Source organism: Leptidea sinapis, chromosome 21 (genome assembly GCF_905404315.1).
Source record: "Leptidea sinapis chromosome 21, ilLepSina1.1, whole genome shotgun sequence".
Lineage (NCBI taxonomy): Eukaryota > Metazoa > Arthropoda > Insecta > Lepidoptera > Pieridae > Leptidea > Leptidea sinapis.
In genome coordinates this window covers 10,193,175-10,216,699 of record NC_066285.1, presented here as the reverse complement: position 1 = coordinate 10,216,699, position 23,525 = coordinate 10,193,175, and the positions used below count along the sequence as shown (strand labels likewise).

General features: G+C 34.1%; 3 protein-coding genes across 7 annotated transcripts in view; 1 reads left to right on the top strand and 2 right to left on the bottom strand.

Annotated features, from left to right (window-relative positions):
- The window catches only part of LOC126970624 (dynamin-1-like protein), a 587,387-nt gene that overhangs the window by 496,014 nt on the left and 67,848 nt on the right, over positions 1–23,525 (bottom strand). The gene's annotated exons all lie outside the window — the stretch shown is intronic.
- Positions 1–23,525, top strand: part of LOC126970621 (gamma-tubulin complex component 2-like) — a 63,228-nt gene that overhangs the window by 8,927 nt on the left and 30,776 nt on the right. For both annotated transcript variants that reach the window (XM_050816668.1, XM_050816667.1), the window contains exons 10-12: positions 672–787; positions 2,428–2,599; positions 3,823–3,991. In XM_050816668.1, the coding sequence (XP_050672625.1) occupies positions 672–787; positions 2,428–2,599; positions 3,823–3,991 (457 nt within the window). The remainder of the gene's footprint in view (positions 1–671; positions 788–2,427; positions 2,600–3,822; positions 3,992–23,525) is intronic.
- LOC126970619 (transient receptor potential cation channel protein painless) overlaps positions 9,163–23,525 on the bottom strand; it is a 28,486-nt gene continuing 14,123 nt past the window's right edge. For both annotated transcript variants that reach the window (XM_050816665.1, XM_050816664.1), the window contains exon 2: positions 9,163–12,705. In XM_050816665.1, the coding sequence (XP_050672622.1) occupies positions 9,833–12,685 (2,853 nt within the window). In that variant the 5' untranslated portion in view covers positions 12,686–12,705 and the 3' untranslated portion in view covers positions 9,163–9,832. The remainder of the gene's footprint in view (positions 12,706–23,525) is intronic.

Below are 23,525 nucleotides of genomic sequence, written 5' to 3'. Positions count from 1 at the left end.
GAATATAGAACAAAAAAAAATAGCAGTTGTAAAGACTGCCGATAGAAGTGAAAACTTTAAGTATTTAAATTGAATTGAATTGAACGACAACAACAATTAAATTATTATTATAACAAAAACACTATTTCAACAATTCATAGTATATACACATTGAACTTTTCACTAAATCCATTCAATTTTACTTATTAGATACACTACACACCACTAATATTGCACAATACGTCAGCTGTATAGATGCAGGTATATATGGGCGCAAATCGCCACCTACCGTCAATTGTTTGCAACTATTGATATTTATGTTTTAGTTTATCGTTAAAATGAAGATATTATTATAGATATATCTGAAATATATAAGATTTAAATACAAAAAGATATTTGTAAACATAAAACTGTTATTTATTAAGGTCTAACAAATTTAATAGACACTGTTTTGACTGTTTGAATGTTTTGAAGATGTTTGATGTTTCATTTATTGTTAAAATACTTAATTGAATGTGTAAATGTTCAAATTTATTTGTATTAGAATTAATATTTTTATTCTGTATCAAACTTTATTATTTTATGCAATAAGTCTTTCTTAATTGTATTTCGAAACTTGCTTGCAGCACCATCTTCTTACTTCGTAATGTTTGTTTAAATTAAATGAACAAACTATAATATATATTTTTCAGACTGTCTGCAGCAAGTTACGATCCTTACAATGAAGATATGAGAGTGGAGCTCTTACCTTACGATCTTCAATTCCAAATGTTCAAGATTTTGTCCATAGAAACAGAAGAGGAAAAAGGTATGTAATTTTATAATGTACTGGTATACTGTCATTCCTATAGACTTGGAATATACTAGCGTAAACGCGACCTGACAGTCCGATAATACGTGAATTATTTATGTCAATGAGTGCCTTAGCTAGTGGGTTATATTATATAATATTCAAAATACTAAGGAGCTAATGCCAAGCGTGGCCAAGCCAAATATAATAGTTGGTACCTACACTTGCCACGTGTGACTTTGAGCGGGATAGCTTGGCTAGAACAAAACAACCCAATCGGACAGACACGCGTGGCCAGACAACCTGAATAATTACAGTAAGTAAGCTGTTTATAATATTAAGTTTTATTTTGTTTAGGGCTTTGCACCGACTTAAAACCTATCAATAGGTATATATATAATATCATTTTATTAATATTAAAGGTAAAGGTTTGCATTAGAGGTGTATTAAATATAATTTTCAGTTTTTGAAGTCGGTTTTTTTAAACGTAGTTTTTTTTTCTTTCTTGCTGCATCTCCGTTATAGATGTTCTTCTCTCGCACGCGTTGTCTATACACTAGTATATTGTAAGTCTATGGCAACTCACCTGAAGGGTAACGGGAAGGTAATTACTGATACTATCTACTGTATCTTATAAACTGCAACAACTAGGCAGTTTTTATTTTCACAGTGTGTATCACAAATGCCTCTTATACAACGAAAAATTTAAAACCAAGATGGCCGCCACGCAAATTAAAAAACTGTTTACATAAGTATTTAAAAAGTGCAAAGTATTATAAATTGTACGATGGGATAGATTGTTCCGTATTAAGATTAATATACATTACTAGCTGACCCAGCAAACGTTGTATTGCCGATATTAAAATCGCGATACAAAAGTAACCGTTGATCGTAGATGGGTGAAAATTTGAAGTTGTATGTATTTTAATGCTGACTCATAATCACACAAATTTAAAATAAAAATGTTAAAAAAATTAAAGAAAATAAATTGGCGTGGACCACCCTTAACATTTAGGGGGATGAGATGTTGTCCGATTCTCAGACCTACCCAATATGAACTCAAAATTTCATGAGAATCGGTCAAGCCGTTTCGAAGGAGTTTAACTACAAACACCGCGACATGAGAATTTTATACATTAGATATAATAATTATAATGCTTAGATAAGTTATACGTGTAGATAGAGCCTCTTGCTGCAACACAACCAATGAAAACAGGGAAGGTTTTTTACTCTAGTGTGCGTGATAAGCAAAGTCTTACACTTGCTATTTCTATGTCACTTTGTGTTAGTATCAACTGTCAACCTCAATTTTTTGTTTTAACAGCTGTCACAGTCTATCCAGACGTATAAATGAGATATAATATTTTTTGTTTTTTGCCGGCTAGATTATGTGTACCACAACGGCGCCTATTTCTGCCGTGTTTCGGTCTGAAGGCCGCCGTAGCTTGTGAAATTACTGGGCAAATGAGACTTAACATTTTAAGTCTCGAGATGACGAGCGCAATAATTGTAGTGCTGTGCTCAGAATTTTTGGGTTTTTTAAGAATCCTGCGCGGCACTGCATTGTAATGGGTCATTATAATCAATTACCATCAGCTGAACGTCCTGCTCGTCTCGTCCCTTATTTTCATGAAAAAATATGTCTGATATGTTTTTAGAATACAAACAAAACAAGGATTGTCCACCGTTGACCGGTATAGAGACATTCTCGTTCGGCATGGAGGTGAAGTGGCCGGTGTCTCTCATATTGAACCACAAGGCCATCGCTTGCTACCAGATGATTTTCAGACATCTTTTCTACTGCAAACACGTCGAAAGACTACTATGCAGGTAAATTATTGCTTTATCTGTTAGTTGGTTAATTTAAGGAAATTAATTTAAGTATTAAGGTTTTTTGTCATTACTATATATTACATAACAAAGTCCTCCGCCGCGTCTGTCTGTCTGTCTGTTCGCGATAAACTCAAAAACTACTCCTTCTATTTTCACGCTGTTTTCACCAATGAATAGCGTGGTTCTCGAGAAAGGTTTAAGTATATAATTTGTTTAGTTTTTGTTTACATAATTGTATATAATAACGAAGTTTGTTAGTTATGTCGGAAAAAATAAGCCGTCTGGGAGCTTTGAACGAAAACGCTGTCTAAACCCTTTGAGATATAACAAAATAATGTATGGTGATATTGTGTATATTATATAGGTCTACAGATAAGTCCGGGATGGCATATGTCTATCTCTTAAAGATAACATACTATATCCATTTTAATATTTTCAAATTTGGCAATTATAAAGCGGTAATGTAAAAGTCGTTTGCTTCAATTTAATTTTTTTTTAACAATATTGACGAAATTAATCGTCAAACGATCCTAAGTGCCATTTCTGTGCCATGGGACTGGTTTTGTAAAAAATTAAATTCTTATAGCGTAGTTGATATTGACATATTTGCTGATTCCATAGCCAAATTCCGCAAGACCATTTGCACCAACATTGGTAATCTTTAATAATATTATAGTTGGTTATTTAATATAACTGTGTACCTACCCATTTATTAATTAAAAAAATAATATCTCGGCATGCTGTGTTTATATGTAAGTAATCACTACATTTACTTCCTAATTCCTAGATGTGTTTGTTATATTTGTGTTTACTATTGTAAGTAGAGGTAAAATGGTCGTAAGTAAGCTCTAAGCAGACGAAGTTGAGTACTAGTTTTATATCAGGAGTTTAGTGGGAGGCTCCTTTTCACAGGAAAACGGCTAGATAATGGGTACAACAACGGCGCCTATTTCTGCCGTGAAGCAATCATTTGTAATCATTACTGTGTTTCGGTCAGAAGGACGCCGTTGAAATTACTGGGTAACTGAGACTTAACATCTTATATCTCAAGGTGACGAGCGAAATTGTAGTGCCGCTCAGAATTTTTGGGATTTTTCAAGAATCCTGAGTGGTACTGCATTGTAGTGGGTAGGGCGTATCAATTACCATCAGCTGAACGTCCTGCTCGTCTCGTTCATTATGTACATAAACAAAAATCAGTGAGTCATCCTATTGCACAGGGTATGGCTGTACAATAAAGTGGTGAAGCGGTTCTCGGAGGCGCGGCAGTACGCTGAAGCATTCGCGCTTCGACAGCGGATGCTGAGCTGCATTCAGCACCTGCAGTATTACATGTGTGTTGAAGTCATCGAGCCCTCGTGGTGCCAGCTCATCCACAGCCTGGATAAGGTCAGTCATCATATGATAGTATCCTTGCAACTAACTATTAGGTCCCTACATATGAAATTGGCGTTCTGTATGGTCGGAACATAATGTAAATTTTTATATGTATAATATATTCATAGGTAGTTCTTTGATACCTTTCCTAAAAACCACGATATTTCAAGTTTTCCATTTTGTAAACTGAGCGGCGCCAAGACGAAAAACAAAAGATGCAAAAACTAATAAATTACGGTTTTCGAAACGCAAATGCATGTGTAAAAAGCTGTATGAATTTGGAATTCTTAACCAAAGAGGAAGTACTTGAGATCAAAGGCCGACTACGACAAAACGCCAATTTCATATGAAAAGACCTATGTATATTATATATTATAAATGTCTGTTCGGGACAGTTCAGCACACAACTATTGCTGCTCAAAAACATTTTTTATGGATAAGGAGGACACTCGCGTGGGTCTCTTAGTGTTCAGTGATCAGCGCCGCCCACATTCTCTTGGAATACCAGATCTTGGGATCACAGGAGCGATGCCGGCTTTTAAAGAAAGTGTACCCGCTTTTTATTAAGGTACCCATGTCGTATCGTCCCGGAAACACCACACAAGGAACCTGGATCCACAGGTTTGTAGTACGCGCAAGAAGGCTCCTTGAAAACCGCACTGTGGAGGACACACATCAATGGCGATGGTGAGGATGATATCCTAATTTGTGGCGTGTCGGGCGAAGGTGGATTCAGCGGCAGGAATCAGGTGAAACAGCTCTTCGGAACACTCCCATGATAAATGCGGTAGAAGACACACAATGAAGCGACGCCTCTACGCAACGCCAAGTGATCCAGCCGTTCACAGAGCTATGAGTGTGGCTGAGTGTGTCGATAAATTTAATTTACTTTTATTTTACACTAGGTTAAATGTAATAAAAAATATTTTATTATTTTTTTCATCATTTTAACCACACATATCTAAAACATTTTTCGTCCTTGGCCATGAATAAAAACTCGTTTTTTTGGAACAGAAAAGGGGGTCTCGGATCAGTCATTATTAAAATCAAAAAGGTGTAAGTGTACTTATGTATGCACGCAAGAAGTTATACTGCTTTGTCCTAACGAAGCAAAAAACATTAAAATGATTTATTCCTCGTGCTATTCCACGTTTTCAATTTTGTAAAAAATCTTGCAAAGATGGCTTTGACAATTAATTATTAAATAATGAATACGGCTGTATGGGCTTGAACCCTTTGCCTGTCCTAATAATGGATGAAGATACGCAAACGTCAGAAAATTTTTGGAACCAACTTCAACCTGTTAGTTTTGTGTTATAGTGATGCGCGCGCATCTTAAAATTTCACTCTCATCATTTTTTCATAACGCGCCTAAAGAACTTCAAAAAACAACATGGAATCGAATTTTTGGTATTATAGCGATAACACGGTAAGCGCAGCTATCGTAATAACTGTCAAGGACGACCCAGCACTACACTGCACGCGTGCGAGGTGATGTGTACGGACGGCGGGGGGAGATGCTCCCGCTCTTTACCTCAGGCTCCGACTGAATTAAACTCGCTTGATATATTTATCTCCGTAATCGAATTCATAAGCTTTTTGTTATTCTAATGTCTGGCATTGCGTAAAGTATGTCGCCAAAACCGCGTACCCTCTCCATGTTAAATGGATTACTTCATACCAATCCGAACTGCAATTAATTCGAAGATAGGTGGTGTGTGTTATTCACGGACGAGTACAAAAATATGGATTCCGTGTCACCTTACATAACACTTAGGCACCAAAACAAGCCGGTAAACGTGTTAATATATAGCCCCACGCATACACTTACACTAATACAAGCCGATCGGCCGCCATTATGAGATTTGCCATCGTCTGTGACAGATCAGTTTGAGTCGCAATAAATTATTTTAAAAATGCCGTTGTGCGTTGTGATTAAGTGTAAAAACAATAATATAAAAGTATTTGTGGATATATGATTATCTAAGGGAAAAAAATGTGTCCTGGTATACCTCGTAACCGCACACACACTAGCATAAAGGTACTTCACTTGCTAATATCACGGCGCGGAGTCCTTCTTTTTTTACTAGTCCGTGGTGTTATTACGATTTCTGTGAGAATAATGTAGTATATTAATTTATATTTATATTATTACAAATGATACAATCTTTTATTAGTGTAATTGGTCCGCGACGGTACATTTTAAAATAAAATAAATTAATAAATAATTTAGTTACACTGTGTAGAGGTGAATGCACATATTATTTACTTTTTCCTTTATTTTTATTTTCTTTTTACTTACCTAAACAAGTAAGTCGAAACGTTTGAGTATTTAGATTCAGGGTTATGGATGCAGTGCGATGTGGTCGGGAAGATATCACAGTACATGCCCATTGTAGCTTTGTGGTAGCTTCTCAGATCTTATTGTTACTACTACTAGTAAGCTAGCAGATATTGTAACAATTTTAATACAGCGCATATACTAGATGCTGTCGGCTGGTTGGTTCTCTATAAAAAATGTCGATTTAGGATTAAATATCTAAATACATTTTTTCACTTTTAGCATTAACATTAGTAAGATATTAATCTATTTTTATTGCAGCCAGTATTCTTGGTACACTTCCCCGATGAATGATGAATAAATATGACTTTTTGTGTTAATATCGACACATACTTGATGATTTTTTATTATTTATATAAAGTAAATCATAGTTTAAAGAAATTAAATTAATACACACTTTATTTTTTTATTTGAATCATTTTAGTCGATCTCTCGTTTTTGTCGATTAGATTTCAGTAGCAACATGTCATTATTAATTTCTTATTCCATATGTCGACTGTCGTTCTTATAACTCAGTAGACTCTTAATACCTATAAAATATTCGCAATACAAACAATTCAGACAATCAACTGAGGTGAGCGGGCTCGGATTACTGAACGCTCATTGGACAGTTAACGAACACAACATATCGTAATTGGTCAGCTAATTATCAACACATATGGTAAACAATCGCTACTGGCTACAGTTGATTTACATGCAATTTATATACCTAATGTAGTTTAAAATAGAGATCACTATATAAAACTTTCTGTAGATCATTATTAAAATGCCACAAATTTTATTTTTAATACCAGTTACCAAATATCTGATTAACCTCTATCCTGTTTTGAACATTTTTTAGTTGCTACATTTTACTATCGTATATGTAGGTATGTATATTACTACATATATCGACACTATTGTTATTACGTTTAATCGACTGTTATTGACGATGATACGATGGGATGTCGTGGGGATATCTGAGGTCCGAAGACAGGGTGAGGACTCGATAATCCTAAATTCTGGATACCTGCTCTACTTCCGGAAGGGCGACCAACTGCTCCAGGGTGGTGTCGAGTTCCTGGTTCACAAGTCTCTCGTGAACAACGTAACTGAGGTGAACAGCGTGTCGACTAGGGTAGCGTACCTAATACTCGGATTTACTGGACGATATTCGTTGAAGGTGATTCAGGTTTACGCTCCGACTTCGACACACTCAGACGTGGAGGTGGAGGCCATGTATAAAGACATCTCAACACCCATTCACACTCCTAAGACCCAGTTCAACGTTGTCATGGGAGACTTCAATACAAAACTGGGCAAACGTAGCGGCGATGAGTTGAGAGTGGGGCAATTTAGTAATGGAAATCGGAACGCCCGAGGCCAGACGGTGCGTTGGATTGGTGATTCACTGCTGCGTTGAATGATGTCTTTAAGCTTTTGGACTGGAACGGACTGGACATCAATATCAATGGCGACTACCTCACTCACCTTCGATTCGCAGACGATATCGTAATCATGGCAGAAACCATGGAAGACTTAAGCCATATGCTCGTTTGCCTCAATAAAGCTTCGCAAGGAGTATGTCTCAAAACGAACATGGACAAGATCATTTCAAATGTCCATGTCGCACCTACTCCCGTTACAATTGGGAACTGTACCTACTCTGGAAATTGTTGACGAGTACGTCTGCCTTGGACAAACAATCCAATAAGGCAAGTCCAATTTCGTGAAAGAGGTCACTCGTCGAATCCAACTCGGATGGGCAGCGTTCGAGAAGCTCTGTAATATATTTTCGTCCAAAATACCACAGTGTCTGAAGACGAAGGTTTTCAACCAGTGTAAGTTGCCAGTGGTCGCTAACTATGGGCCTGATGAGAAAGCTCATAGTCACTCAGAGGGAAGCGGAGAAAGCTATGCTTGCATTTTCCTAGCGAGTTCGAATCAGAAATGAGGAGATCCGAAGGAAAACCAAAGTCACTGACATAGCCCAAATTATTCCAAAACTGAATTGGCAATGGGCAGGGTACATAGTTCGACGGACAGACGGCCAGTGGGGCAGAAAAGTTCTCAAATGGTGACCACGTACCGGAAGACGCAGTGTTGGTGGGCCGATAGACAAGATGGACCGACGATCTGATCAAGATCTCCGGAATACGTTGGATGAGGGCAGCGCAGGACCGGTCGTCGTGGAGATCTTTGGGGGACGCCATTGTCCAGCAGTGGACGTCTTCCGGCTTATGATGATGATGACTGTTAAAGTGACAAATTATAAACATTTTTACATAAATATATTTAATGCATGAACTAAAAATTAAATATTACTAATAAGGCCGTTATAACAACTATTATAAAATTTTATTTTATGATAAATACTATATCTTCACAAACGCCTTGAACGTTAAATTATATAATTGAAAACTGTGTTCGTTCGCTTAAAATTAACATAGACTAGGTCTTACGAAATATGTAATTTTTATTTTAATGGAATTGTAGGATAAAGCAGTATGCAGTTCACGTGTGGTGAGTGATCACCTCTACACAAGGTCTTGAAACAAGAGCTTTGATAACAAAAAAATTTCCGACCTTGATTCTAAAAGTAAGCTGTATTAACAATATTCTACTTTAATATTTTGGAATATAATAGGCATGATGATATAATTTTATTATGTAATATATTATATTATTTATATTATATATCGAAATAAACTTCAAAAATACAGCCACCCGCCATGTTATTTTAATCAACAAAAAATATTAATCATAGAATTAACGACACGAGCCGACATTGTGACACAGGTAACCCTTTTGTAATACGAATTTATGAAACAGAATTTTAAAATATGTTTTTTTTTTGAAAAAAAAAACCTTGATTTCGTACAGTAATTGATATTTTATGGAAATAGTGAATACTCACGCACACTAACAAACAAAATCAGTCATCATGTCTATTCTAGTATATTATAAATAATTTGTTATATTTTAAAGTGATAAGCATCACTTATAAGATTAATTACACAAAAATCAAATCTGAAAACAAAATTTATGAATGATGCGGGTCGCGAACCCGCGACCTCTCGCATTCCGCGCTTGCGCTCTGTCCACTAAGCCAACCGTTCGAGTGACGTATCGTTGATAAATCTTGTATGTCTTGTTCATCTCTCAGGTTGTGGCTTCATCCACAGGATCTACTTTTCAGTTGATAACCTGCTCAACTCCAATATTTGCATATTAGAAAAATTTACTTGACATGTCGCCCTTTCAAATATAAAACAAAGAGCGCTCGCACGGAACGCGAGAGGTTCGTTCATAAATTTTGTTTTCAAATTTAATTTGTATTATAAACAACACAAAGCTTCTAAATGATAATACAATATAACTGTTGGACTTTATACAAACATTAATAGCCATAGTTTACTGTGCCAGAACAGAATACCTTATTATTATAAATGAAATGAAAAAATAAATAAAATTATGAATATTCGGCATATATTAACTAAGTGTTACGTTTGGAATTAATAATGTTGTAAAACTTAATACTTATTTTCTATAGACTGTAGGACTTTCTTCAACGACGTTTCGATTCTATCAAATCTCGACTCGTAACTAGTAAGTTTATCTTTCAGTTCATCAAATTCAGATACATACGTTCGTTTGTTTATTACTATTTTTGCGTTTTTGACTATTTTTCTATCCAATCTATAGACTTGGCATCGTTCGAAACAACATTTGCCGCTCTCAATATCATCATAATCGTCTCCAAATTTACCAAGTGGCTCAGCGTGCGGAATTTCAATTCTGTTGTGTTGATTAGGCTTCACAATAATCCGATATTTCGGCAAAAAGTAAGGGAATAAACTTATACGCTTCGCAAATGGTTTCATACATAAACTTTTCGGTGTTACTATATTTAAATCTTGTATGTATTGTGGTAGCCAGGCCCAACATTTCATTGGTTTTGTGTACGATTTCCCAACGAGCACGCTCTCGAAATATGAAATTAACTTGACTCTTGATATGTGGCCCACTAACTCTGCATCAGCTCTAATCTCCTGTGTATCGCTCACTGCTAAACCATTAAGCAAGTTGAATAGGACAATTGGGATCATGAACACAAAGACAATAAATATTAAATGACTTGTCACAGGAAAAGTACTAAACTTAATAGAACCAGCATCAAATTCACCCGTAAGCATTACGATTGTTTTGAAAAGCGATCGCCCTGGATCTTCAAAAAAGTCTTCCTCTTCATCTGGAGCAGGAGTATTTGGATTTGGAGCCGCTTGATCTTCCTCCACGACAACCTTTCTAAATAAAGTGTAAAAGCTCAGTGCGAATGCTATAATCAATATGCAATACCATAAAAGGAATTTGAAGAAATTCCACGATACAGTGCGTAACATAACGATGTTTGTTGATAGGGTGGGAAATTGGCCAATTAGCAGCACTAGTTCTGCGGATGAAAGTAAAATAGCTACTGCTGACAATTGTTGTTTCGTTGACTCTTCTGAAGAATCAACACAAACTATCCAAGCAGTTACAAAAATGAGGGCTATTTCCATCCAATTTTCAAAGCTTTGCAAATATCTTATTGGTGACACCAGAAACTGAAATAATTCTCGTAATATCAAAAGTAATAGGCCGACACTTGCTCCAATATGAGTAACAACATTTAATGCCTCAATTGATTTCGATTGTTGCGAGTCAACACCATAACCTAAAATAATGTAAAGAACAAGAGATAGCCACAAGAGTGAATAGAATGATATATTTGCGTAAAAAAGACAACTGATTCTTTGCCATTTTAAATAAAGGAAGCTGGTTATGACGGGATGCTTTAGCAAGGGTCGAAGGTCTTCATTTCTTGTCATGTACAAAAGTGCTTCTGTCTCGGGAGCTAGTATAGCGTCGTATTCTTTTCCAACGTTGTTATTGGATTTGTCCATAAGAGGCTCCTTACACAATTCATTTTCCAAAGAGTTGTTGGGGTACACAAGAAAACTATACTTCATATGTATTTCGTAATCATCATCACTCGGTCTTTCTCCATTTGTTGTAATACATTCGTCTAAATAAGTTTCAAGAGTTTTTGCACTGATATCTGCCAATGGTGGCTCATCAAATTTGTTTCTTAATCCAATACAGGCCCCGTTTCTCAATAAGTCCAAAACTGTATCATTATCACCATTTCTTGCTGCGTAATGTAGAGCTGTATTATCCTTAATATCCTGATGATTAACATTCATGTTCGTTTTTGGGTGCTTTAATAACAATTCCAAGCAGCTTTTAAAGTCTACTTTTACGCCTTTCACGCTTGATCTCATTCCTTTAATTGTTATTTGGAGTAAGGATTCACCGTTAACGGGGTCAAATAAGGCTGCCTCATGGTCAATAAACATTTTAAGAATTTTACTATATCCGTTATAACAAGCTATAGCTATAGGTCGTGTAGTATTCCCTGGACATGTTGCATTTGGATCTGCCCCATTATTTAGTAACGTTGCAACCACTTTCTCAAATCCCTTATCTGTTGCTTGTTGTAACATTGTATTCATTCCATTATTCACAGATAACACAGATCTATGGTCATTCTTTTTAACTAACCTGTTGAAGTCTCTTATAAAATTGTCTTCTTCGTGCCGACTTAAGTATGAGAATAACTTGTCGGGGTCAATAGATTCATTCGTATCTGCAGATGAGTCAAATCTTGCTACAAGATGTGGGAAAGCATCTTTTAAATAATAACGGGCAGTTTTACCTCTGATGTCTTTGTAGGAATCTAAGTTGACCGGTTCCTTCGAGTAGTCTAAAATGTACGTGATCACTCTCTCAAGACCTTGTTTTGCCGCTGAATAGACTGGTGTTATACCTTTCATATCAGGGGCATTAGCGTCACACCCAGCTTTTAGTAGCAACTCGACCATATCCTCGCACATGGCCAATTCGCCTTCACGATCGTCATCCAAGTCTTGTATTCTTTTAATGGTCATTAATAATGCGGTATTCCCTTTGCTTTTTATGTTAACATCTATACGATCATCTTCTAAAAGGGCGGCCAGTGCATCGATATTTCCACTCTCCACCGCAAAGTGAATAGGTGCTGCACCGTGAGTTTCATTGATCCTGTTTACTTGCACTTCGTGTTGCAGAAGAAGTTTAATGAAATCTTTTTTATTCGGCTCTGATACAGCAAGTTCAAGACATGTTTTAAAATCTGGATAAGTGTAGACATATTCTAGGTCGACGGCGCCGTAACTTACTAGTTTCTTGAAAGTTGCGAAGTCATTTGTGCGAAGAGCTGTCCTGAGTTGTGTTTGTGGATCTCCGCCGAAGAGAGACCCTCCTCGTGAAAGTCGATTATTCATTTCGTAGTTGTCTCGTGTCATTGCTCATAACGTACTCTGATCTGAAAATAACATTTTAACAATCATTAATTGGTCCAAACTGTTTTTATAAATTATTTAAGTGTCGGATACATTAATCGCATTGTTATCTTAGCTATTTCATTGAGACAATTGACCAGCCCTTTAATTATTTTCAATTGAACGTTTTAAGCGATCTGAACCAAAAATACTTAAATAGGTTTTTTAAACATCGGTTTAACTACTACGGGTGTTTGATAGTTGGTGTTAATTCAATTAGAAGAGCTTCAATTTTAAGTGTAAGCTATCGTGTGAAAAGACTCAGGTATTTTTTTAAAACAGAAATATCTTTGATTAATTGAAAAGTTGCAGAAATATTTTACTACAATTTCTTACAGAAAACTATTTCATCATTTTACATTTGGTGTTTTTATTATGTTTCTATTATTAAATATTTCTGCATTTATCGATTTGATCTTTAGATAGTTATGGCAAAACGCATTCTACATGTGCGTTTCATATTCACTTCACCTGTTATACATTACTGTAATGCAACTTCTGCAACTATAATGGAAGTTTGTCTGTGTGTGTCTGTCATTTACCAGAGGGGGTCTCCTTTGCACAGGACGCCGGCTACATTATGGGTACCACGACGGCGCCTATTTCTGCCGTTTAGCAGTAATGTGTAAGCATTACTGTGTTTCCATCCGAAGGGCGCCGTAGCTAGTGAAATTACTGGGCAAATGAGACTTGACATCTTATGTCTCAAGGTGACGAGCGCAGTTTCAAGAATTCAAGAATCCTGAGCCGGACTGCATTGTACTGGGTAGGGCGTATCTATTATTAGGTGAACGCCCTGCTCGTCTCTTATTTTCATTAAAAAAAAACCAACAACAGTCGAAAATTGTAGGACAGTTAGTAAGTGCAGTAGACAGTAGGACTAACTAATATAGAATCACATTTTATGAACGTAAACAAAAATATTAATTGCAATTATCAGAAACAAGCGCTCCGGCCGTACCAATTAATTCATTGAGTTCAGGAAAAGGAGAAATACTAACTACATTAACACAACTACGGATTGTGAATCAATCATTGTTTTTAATGAGCTCGTCCAATGTGGTCTTACGAGAGCAGTAATGAAAGGGCACTTATTCGAAATTCTAACAGTGCTATAAAATTATTGGTATTTTTACATACAACGTGTGTACTGTGTAGGTACGTATGCTCTCGTAGATGAAAGCAATTATTTCCATTTAGATCCTTGATTATTATTAGGAATTTGGATGTGAGTTTTCTTTGTTCGGCTGAGTTTACCAGTGGGAGGGTCCTTTGCACAGGAAGCTGGCTAGATTATGGATATTTCTGCACCTATTTCTGCCGTGAAGCAGTTATGTGTAAACATTACTGTGTTTCGGTCTGAAGGGCGCCGTAGCTAGTGAAATTACTGGGCAAATGAGACTTAACATCTTATGTCTCAAGGTGACGAGCGCAATTGTAGTGCCGCTCAGAATTTTTGTGTTTTTCAAAAATCCCGAGTGGTATTGCATTGTAATGGGTAGGGCGTATCAATTACCATCAGCTGAACTTCCTGCTCGTCCCTTATTGTCATAAAAAAACAGCGCAACTACCGTCAATACAAGTACATTATTATTTGTAGAACCATTACCTTACAATATACTATCTTATAGACAAACATTAAGCGTGCGAAAGAGAAGATGTAAGCGAATCTATTGTGATTGTAACCTATTTTGAGTGACTGTGTGATATGCACTGCGACCACTGTACAGTGTGACGTCAGTTTAGTATACTGTGAAGCCGTTCCTTTATAGCCAGTTATATTGGTTACTATTTAAAACGGAACGCAATCCTGTATACTGTCAGCCCCATTTTTTTACGCAGCATTCAAATGAGTGTTTTAAAAAACTGTTGTTGGAGTTCAGAGTACTGTCAAATTAAAAATATTTGGGATTAAACTGAAGGTATTGTTTATAAAACGTTAGGCACTCGAGTGGTTTTGACTGATCACGTGATCAAAATACTGCGAGTACCTTACCTCGAAAACGCCAGTGCTCACAGTAGAATATGGCGGCGATTTACCCTGGGGTACTGCGGCACTATACTGGCAGTCCATAACGGAACGAATTTTTATACAGTGATAGCACTGTGCAGTGCTCGCAGTACATATCGGAACATACGCATAGTCTATCTAGACGTATAAATGATATAAGTAAACGAATCATAAAATTCTAGTCACAGACTTAATAACTGAATTCAAAACGGAAATGTTCAAGAAATCGATGTGAGGTTTTCGAAATTCAATTTGTTTCTTTCCATTGGCATAGTAAGCACCCGTATGTTGGGTATTCGTGAGTCAGAGATGCGGTTTACCATGTTGAGTCCTAATGGCTTTGTATTCTAATTGTAAAGGACGATGTTATTACATTTTGTCATCAAATAAATATACAATTACTTATATTGAAACTGTAGACAGTACTAATTAATAAAGTTATTGTTATTTTGTATTTTGTGGTTTTCTGATGATTTCCATTAGGTTTGGAAATGAAGCTGCTTAAAAATGTTGGTAGTTACCTAAATGAAGCCAGTAATGCTGATGAATTTTTTATGTAAATAAGGGACGAGATGAGCAGGACGTTCAGCTGATTGTAATTGATACGCCAATACAACTAGCTACTATTGCGCTCGTCACCTTGAGACATAAGATATTAGGTCTCATTTGCCCAGTAATTTCACTAGCTACGTCGCACTTCAAACCGAAACACAACAATATTTATACATTACTGCTTCACGGTAGAAGTAGGCGCCGTTGTGGTACCTATAATCTAGCCGGCATCCTGTGCAAAGGAGCCTGCCACTGGTATGAATGGAATCGTATAAATATATTTTTAACAGTTTGTGGACTTCACGGTTTTAGTTGCAGTACAGGTAAAACCTGTATAAATAAAATGTAAGAAATATTACATTTAAAACAAGACGTTTTTGATAAATTCCATAAAGACAACTTGGACAATTTCCTATTGGAGTTGCCGCGAAGATATTACGAAAATAAAATTTGCTATAAACGACCAAATAATGTAAACACGTTCGACAGAAAGCAGCCGTTGTTGTATTTGAAATAAATTGTGTTGTCCAGTTCATTGGCTATTTATTATCTCACAGTTACACATAAAAATGTTTGAATTTTATATATAGCAAACTTATTGAAGTAGGCGTTACTTTGCGGAAATCCATTATTATATAAATAATTTAAGTTTTCTTTAGTGTTAATTCCGCCAATATTTGTTTTTAAAAAACAATTCGACACGTGTTTCGCCTTTACACGAGGTCGCGTCGTCTCGCCAAAATCTGGCACGAGACTGAATGAATGAAAAACTTAAATCATTTGTATATATAGCAAACTGTCTATCTATCGTAAGATTCTAGAAACTTCACTAGGAACCAAGAATTATCCTAAATCCTTCTAGCTTCATGACGTTTACTTACGGCCGCTTTCAATAACCTATCTATCCTTAGTTTAACTTACTAGAGGCAGGCAAATCTATCCTTTTCCGCTTACTTACATTTCAATAACTTATTGACTGATAGCATTGGACTATAACTATTGAACACAGCTATGGATAGATAAGATCGTGTCATTAAACGGTGACAGCAATGTATCCGTAAGTTAAACTAAGGATAGATAGGTTATTGAAAAGGGCCGTAAGTGTTGTTGCAATATGTTGTAATATTGTCACTTCCTAAAATATATAAATCTATTTCTATTTCATACAACGAGAGATCCTGTGAAGTTTCATAGTCACACGATTACTCGCTGGGCTGAACTAAACATTGCCTGTTAATTTGACGATACCTTACAACTGAGTTAGAGTGTAGTTTAATACAATTTGTTCTTGAAATTAATATTATGATATCATTGCAAAACATTATTATTTTATGTAGGATTCCAAGGAGAAACTTTTGCAACACCGGTTTAAGTTACGCGCAGCGTGGTTATTGATTCGTGGCAACCGCAAAGTATATTTATATATTATCTAGCCCTGACCGTAGCATGATTTTGTATTAATATTTTTATATTAAAATGCATAAAAGCCATTTATTTTCTCAAAATTGATTCCTTTAGAACTCTTTTTGATGTAATTTCTAATATACTAGATACTACTACCGCTTGGGAAACAAATGGCCCACTGAGAAAGATGAAGCGGCGCAAGAAACTCTCCCAGCATTCTTTTTTTGCACTCTTTTCAATTATATACAATATTGTACTGTTATTTCTATCGCTATAAAATAATCATGATCTACTCCCAGGCTGTCCGATCACTAAGATATTCAGCTGTGGAGTAATAGGATTTACGACGGAGCCATTTTTTTTATAAAACATTCAAATTTATTTATAGATAATGCCTGAACAGTGGCTGGGACTTTATTATATGATATAAATTTACCCTTAAAGCTATTATGTATCTTATGAAGCCTACTAGAATTAGTTACAAGCAATCCCTTATTTCTAGTGTTATAATAATGAAAATCACTATTAATAGCAAAAAGGTGACGATATTTGTGAATATCTTAGTCAGCCTTATATTCATAACACGGTCACTCGGGAAGTCTTAAAATTTCAGGATTTCATTCTAAATGATAATGAATTAAAATGTACTATTAAAATAAAGGGTTCGTATAGAGGCTTTGACCCCTGTCAAAGTTCCCTGGAGAGGAACTAATAAGAAACTCCCTGCCCATGTTTTAAATCATAAAACAACTTGCCTACTTAATAGTTAATTTAATATTATACAATTTTAGTTGGCCTACGCAGAACCAGACTAGAACAATTCATAATTATCCACTATATAATTTACTATAGTAAACCTTCTGTGTTAAAGAAACTTTAATATATTTCTTGAATTTGTCCTACTTTACATATTATTTGGCTCTGTGAGTCCTAGTATGTGTATGTTCCATCTGATATTGTTGTTTGTTTCTGGCAAGTCCGCCATTATCTTCGTAATGTAAGAATGAGCCAGAGTGAATTTTAGTTTTTTTCTTATGAAAATAAGAGACGAGACGAGCAGGACGTTCAGCTGATGGTAATTGATTCGCTTTGCCCATTACACTGCAGTGCCGCTCAGGATTCTTGAAATACCCAAAAAGTCTGAGCGGTACTACAATTGCGCTCGTCACCTCGAGACATAAGATGATATGTCTCATTTGCCCAGTAATTTTACAAGCTGGTGGAACGAGCTTCCTTGTGCGGTGTTTCCGCGACGATACGACATGGGTACTTTCAGAAAAAGCGCGTACACCTTCCTTAAAGGCCGGCAACGCTCTTGTGATTCCTCTGGTGTTGCAAGAGAATGTGGGCGGCGGTGATCACTTAACACCAGGTGACCCGTACGCTCGTTTGTCCTCCTATTCCATAAAAAAAAGCTACGGCGCCCTGCAGATTGAAACACAGCAATGTTTACACATTAAATGTTTAGTAAAATTAATTAATTAATTATTGTTTAGTAATATCAAATCGTATCAGAAGTCCGAAATTAGAATCAGATATTTTATTTTGTTATACGAACAGGACAGTATTACCCCTGCTAAAATATTTGTCACCTTATACGTTCCATTAGCTTGACTCCTGGTTACAAGACATGGTTACCGATTCAGATAACATATTAAAAAAATTTAAGAAAAATTCGAATGCAGATAGGTAAAAGTTTATGCCAATATTTGCACCGACGGAGCTTCAATAATTAAAGTGTAAATTTACTCTATAGATAATAATCGTTCTTAAAACTCTAATGTAATCGTTTATTCAGCTTTATCAGCGAAATGTTTCATGCGTTAGCAGTAACTTAATGATCTATACTCCTGAGTCGCGTCTTTTAAAAAAATTGTAATTAATAAATAATGTACGTTTTAAGGAGATATGGTGCTTTAAATTTGAAAATTTTTGTATTGAATTGGAAATATTGGAGACTTAAAAATGTGATCTTAGTTCACAACACAAGTGGTCTGCTTTGAATGACTTGCAGAAGGAAGACATGATCATTTTTAACGCTTGGAATAGTATTACTGACTCTTAATATTAGTTGAAAAGTTTGCGTTTGCTGTTCTTTTCCTTCTCGGATCTACATATACATATATGCGAACAATCTTTATCAAACATGAACATTATCAATAGTTAACTGATAAGTCGTCTTATTGATGAGAAAGTGGAATCATGCTTACCTAACATTAAAAACAAAACATACAAACTTGGCTTACTCATAATTTCCTAGGAGATGCAAGCACATTTAGTTTAATTTAGTGAATTAAAAAATTACTTAACAAGCAGATTTGGCTCCCAATTTATTTTAAATTGTAATGTTCATAATTGGCTCTTAGTGCTATAAGTTTGACGACCACTGTACTAGCGTATAAACAAATTAAGAGTGCGAGAGAAAAGAATATCTAAGAACAGAGATACAAAGATAAAGATAAGACAGAGATAGAAAAGTTTAGATAGAAAAAAAATCTATTTAGATTGTGATAAAGATAAATATAAGACAGAGATAGAAAAGTTTAGATAGAAAAAAAAAACTATTTAGATTGTGATAAAGATAAATATAAGACAGAGATAGGAAAGTTTAGATAGAAAAAAAAATATTTAGATTGTGATAAAGATAAATATAAGACAGAGATAGAAAAGTTTAGATAGAAAAAAAAAATCTATTTAGATTGTGATAAAGATAAATATAAGACAGAGATAGGAAAGTTTAGATAGAAAAAAAAATCTATTTAGATTGTGATAAAGATAAATATAAGACAGAGATAGGAAAGTTTAGATAGAAAAAAAAAAATCTATTTAGATTGTGATAAAGAAAAATATAAAACAGAGATAGAAAAGTTTAGATAGAAAAAAAAATCTATTTAGATTGTGATAAAGATAAATATAAGACAGGTAGGAAAGTTTGGATAGATAAAAAAATCTATTTAGATTGTGATAAAGATAAATATAAGACAGAGATAGGAAAGTTTAGATAGAAAAAAAATCTATTTAGATTGTGATAAAGATAAATATAAGACAGAGATAGAAAAGTTTAGATAGAAAAAAAATCTGTTTAGATTGTGATAAAGATAAATATAAGACAGAGATAGGAAAGTTTAGATAGAAAAAAATCTATTTAGATTGTGATAAAGATAAAGATAAGACAGAGATAGAAAAGTTTAGATAGAAAGAAAATCTATTTAGATTGAGATAAAGATAAGACAGAGATAGAAAAGTTTAGATAGAAAAAAAATCTATTTACATTGTGATAAAGATAAGACAGAGATAGAAAAGTTTAGATAGAAAAAAAAATCTATTTAGATTGTGATAAAAATATATATAAGAGAGAGATAGAAAAGTTTAGATAGAAAAAAATCTATTTAGATTGTGATAAAGATAAAGATAAGACAGAGATAGAAAAGTTTAGATAGAAAAAAAAATCTATTTACATTGTGATAAAGATAAAGATAAGACAGAGATAGAAAAGTTTAGATAGAAAAAAGATCTATTTAGATTGTGATAAAGATAAATATAAGACAGAGATAGAAAAGTTTAGATAGAAAAAAAATCTATTTAGATTGTGATAAAGATAATAATAATATTGACACACTTTTACACAAATTATCTTGCCCTAAACTAGGCATAGCCTGTACTATGGGTACAAGACAACGATATATTTAATACAATATACTTACTTAAACATACATAAATACATATAAACATCCATGACTCGGAAACAAACATCCATATTCATCATATAAATGATTGCACCTACCGGGATTCGAACCCGGGACCTCTAGCTTAGAAGTCAGGGTCACTAACCATTCGGCTATATGGGTCGTCAATTGTGATAAAGATAAAGGTAAGACAAAGATAGTAAAGTTTAGATAGAAAAAATCTATTTAGATTGTGATAAAGATAAGACAGAGATAGAAAAGTTTAGATAGAAAAAAAAATCTATTTAGATTGTGATAAAGGTAAAGATAAGACAGAGATAGAAAAGTTTAGATAGAAAAAAAAAATCTATTTAGATTGACACTATCTTGCCAAAATGGCACAATTATGCAAACAATAAAGTCATAGTCAAATAAACTTTATTCAATTAGGCTTAAACTAAGCGCTTTTGAATCGTCACTTTAAATATTTCTTTTAAATTACTGAATCTACCACATGTTCGGAAAAAGTAGAGCTTGTGAGAAGAACATACAAGAAAGTCAAGGGCTACTCTTTTCAATCAAATGTATTTTACAATGGCTGTAATATACAAATTAGTTTGTAAGGTTCTGCTGCATCTAATATATGAATCGTGTTCAAATATTGGGTGCAGCACATAAAAAATCAAGATAGCAAATTCCAGGATGCAAATAGATAAATTAATGCTCATTTGGCAAATGAATTTGGAAATATTGTATTATACATATTTTGTACAATGGAACCTTGCGAGTCTGACTCACAAATGAACATGGCTAGATTATGGGTACCACAACGGCGGCTATTTCTGCCGTGAAGCAGTAATGTGTAAACATTATTTATTTTTATTTATTTATTACACTTTTTTGACACCACATTAACAAAATATAACTTAATTACTAACATACATAATTACATGATATGGTGCAAATGGCGGCCTTATCACTATATAGTGATCTCTTCCAGGCAACCATTTGTAATACAATTAAAGAGAAAGGCAGAACATTAAAAGGGTAAGAAGTGTCAAAAATATAGACACACATAATATATACTATACTAAAATATAGATACGTTTATAAGAAAGTAAAATATGTAAAAAGTAGGAACAATAATTAACATTTCAGAATTGTTGAATTATATTGGTGGATACATACAGATAGATTCTATCAAATAGAGGACAGATAATGTTTTTTTCTCTCAGACACTAGAATTGCATGAATATTATTACAATCAAATGAAGCAAGCATATCAGTGTAGCTAGAAGGCACACTCTGAGCATTTATATGTAAAACATTGAAATTATTAACACAATCTATAAAAGCTTTCTCAAGTTCACTACGAAGAGAGAAGGTAGGTGAGATGCTGTAGTAGCTTTCATCAGCGCAGCTTTGGCTGCTTGAGGAATTCAAGGACAAAAAATCAACTTCACTGCTATCACTAGTATCTGCCATTACCAGCTACAATTTATCAAGATTAAAAAGTACAGAACAAATAAATAATAATTAATAAGTAGATATGTTACAATAATACTTAGATCAATTATAACTAAACTAACTAACTAAACAATAATACTTAGATTAATTATAACAAATGTTATGTATCTAAATCCAACGAAAAATATATGTATATATTATATTGCGTTTTCAAGTTATATTAATGTGTTTGAAATTAATATATTAGTGGTTTTATTCAAAAAAACTGTATCCTGTTAACGCCAGTCTCACATGAATTAATTGAACAGAAATTACTAGCGCAAATTATTACAACTAATCAAATTAACAATAACATTATAAAATTTATAGATTATGTTGCTATATAATGATATGCAATGTTACACCAAGAGTATTTTGAATATCAAATTGATATTATTTTACAATGAAATGTATAGTAAAATGATGATACAGTTACAGAACCGACTTACAAACATTGTCAATGTATTAGTATTATTATGTTTTATAATTACAATGTTACACCAAGAGTATTAGAATATCAAATGTATATAATTTTACAATGAAATGTATAGTAAATATAAATGAAGATACAAAACAGACTTACAAAGATTGTCAATTTATGCATATGTTTTATGAATAGAAGTTATTAAATTGGATTAACTGATATATTATATTATGAACCAAACAATTAGAAACTATAAATAAAGTTTAATGCAGTTTATTGTTCACCAAAAAGTAGTATAAAGTAAGTATATAGTTTAACTCTAAACTTAATATTTGATTTTAAGTTTATTAAATATATAGTTAATTAAATTTCTTGTAGGTAAATAGTGACACAAAAATGTAAACAATATTACCTAATATTATATTATGTTGACTAGGCACATATAATCAAGTAATGCTTACATATTGTACAAATTTTATCATATACTACTTTAAAGTACAAACTTATTTCAAGATTCACAGTTTCAGTTTCAGTTCTATCAAATAAGTGAAGTCTAAGTTAGAAATTAGATATCAATTTAACATTGAATAAATTGAGATTAGTATTATAAACAAGAGTCCAGTGTTTAATAATAACAAATAGTTTGTTACAAAATGTTGCTAGCCTTATAAAGTAGACATACAAGTTGAGGAGTAGGGAGACATTAAACAAAATAGAATTAGATGGAGATTGATACTTAGATTTAACAAATTCCTAGCCATACATACTGCAAATCATTATAGAAACACTAGATCAAGGAGTTTAATTCAAGTAATTTAAATGAAAAAGAACTTAGGATTTGATTTGTGTAATTATTACTTTAGTTTAGTTTATGCTTATTTACTTATTCCTGTTAGTTCTCTTTGGCCTGGTGTTACCTGCAGCCTCCTGCTTCTGATCAGCACCACACTCTCCAGCTCTCAATTGTTCGTGCGTTGTGTCGGTGGTAATAGCATCTAATTCAGCGACAGAATTCACACTGTGTTTCGATCCCTTTGAATCAAGTATGAAAATAGTACCATTACTTGTCCAGGTTTTGTTCACCCCAAATTTTCGACGGGCAGTCATAAAAGTCTCATGTCTAGATTTGGTAAGAAACTCAGACAGAGTAATTCCAGACCCTTTTAGGGCAGTTTTACTAAACCATATTGATTTTTTTAAATCCACGTCTTCAAATTTTACAAGTATGGGCCGAGGCTTATC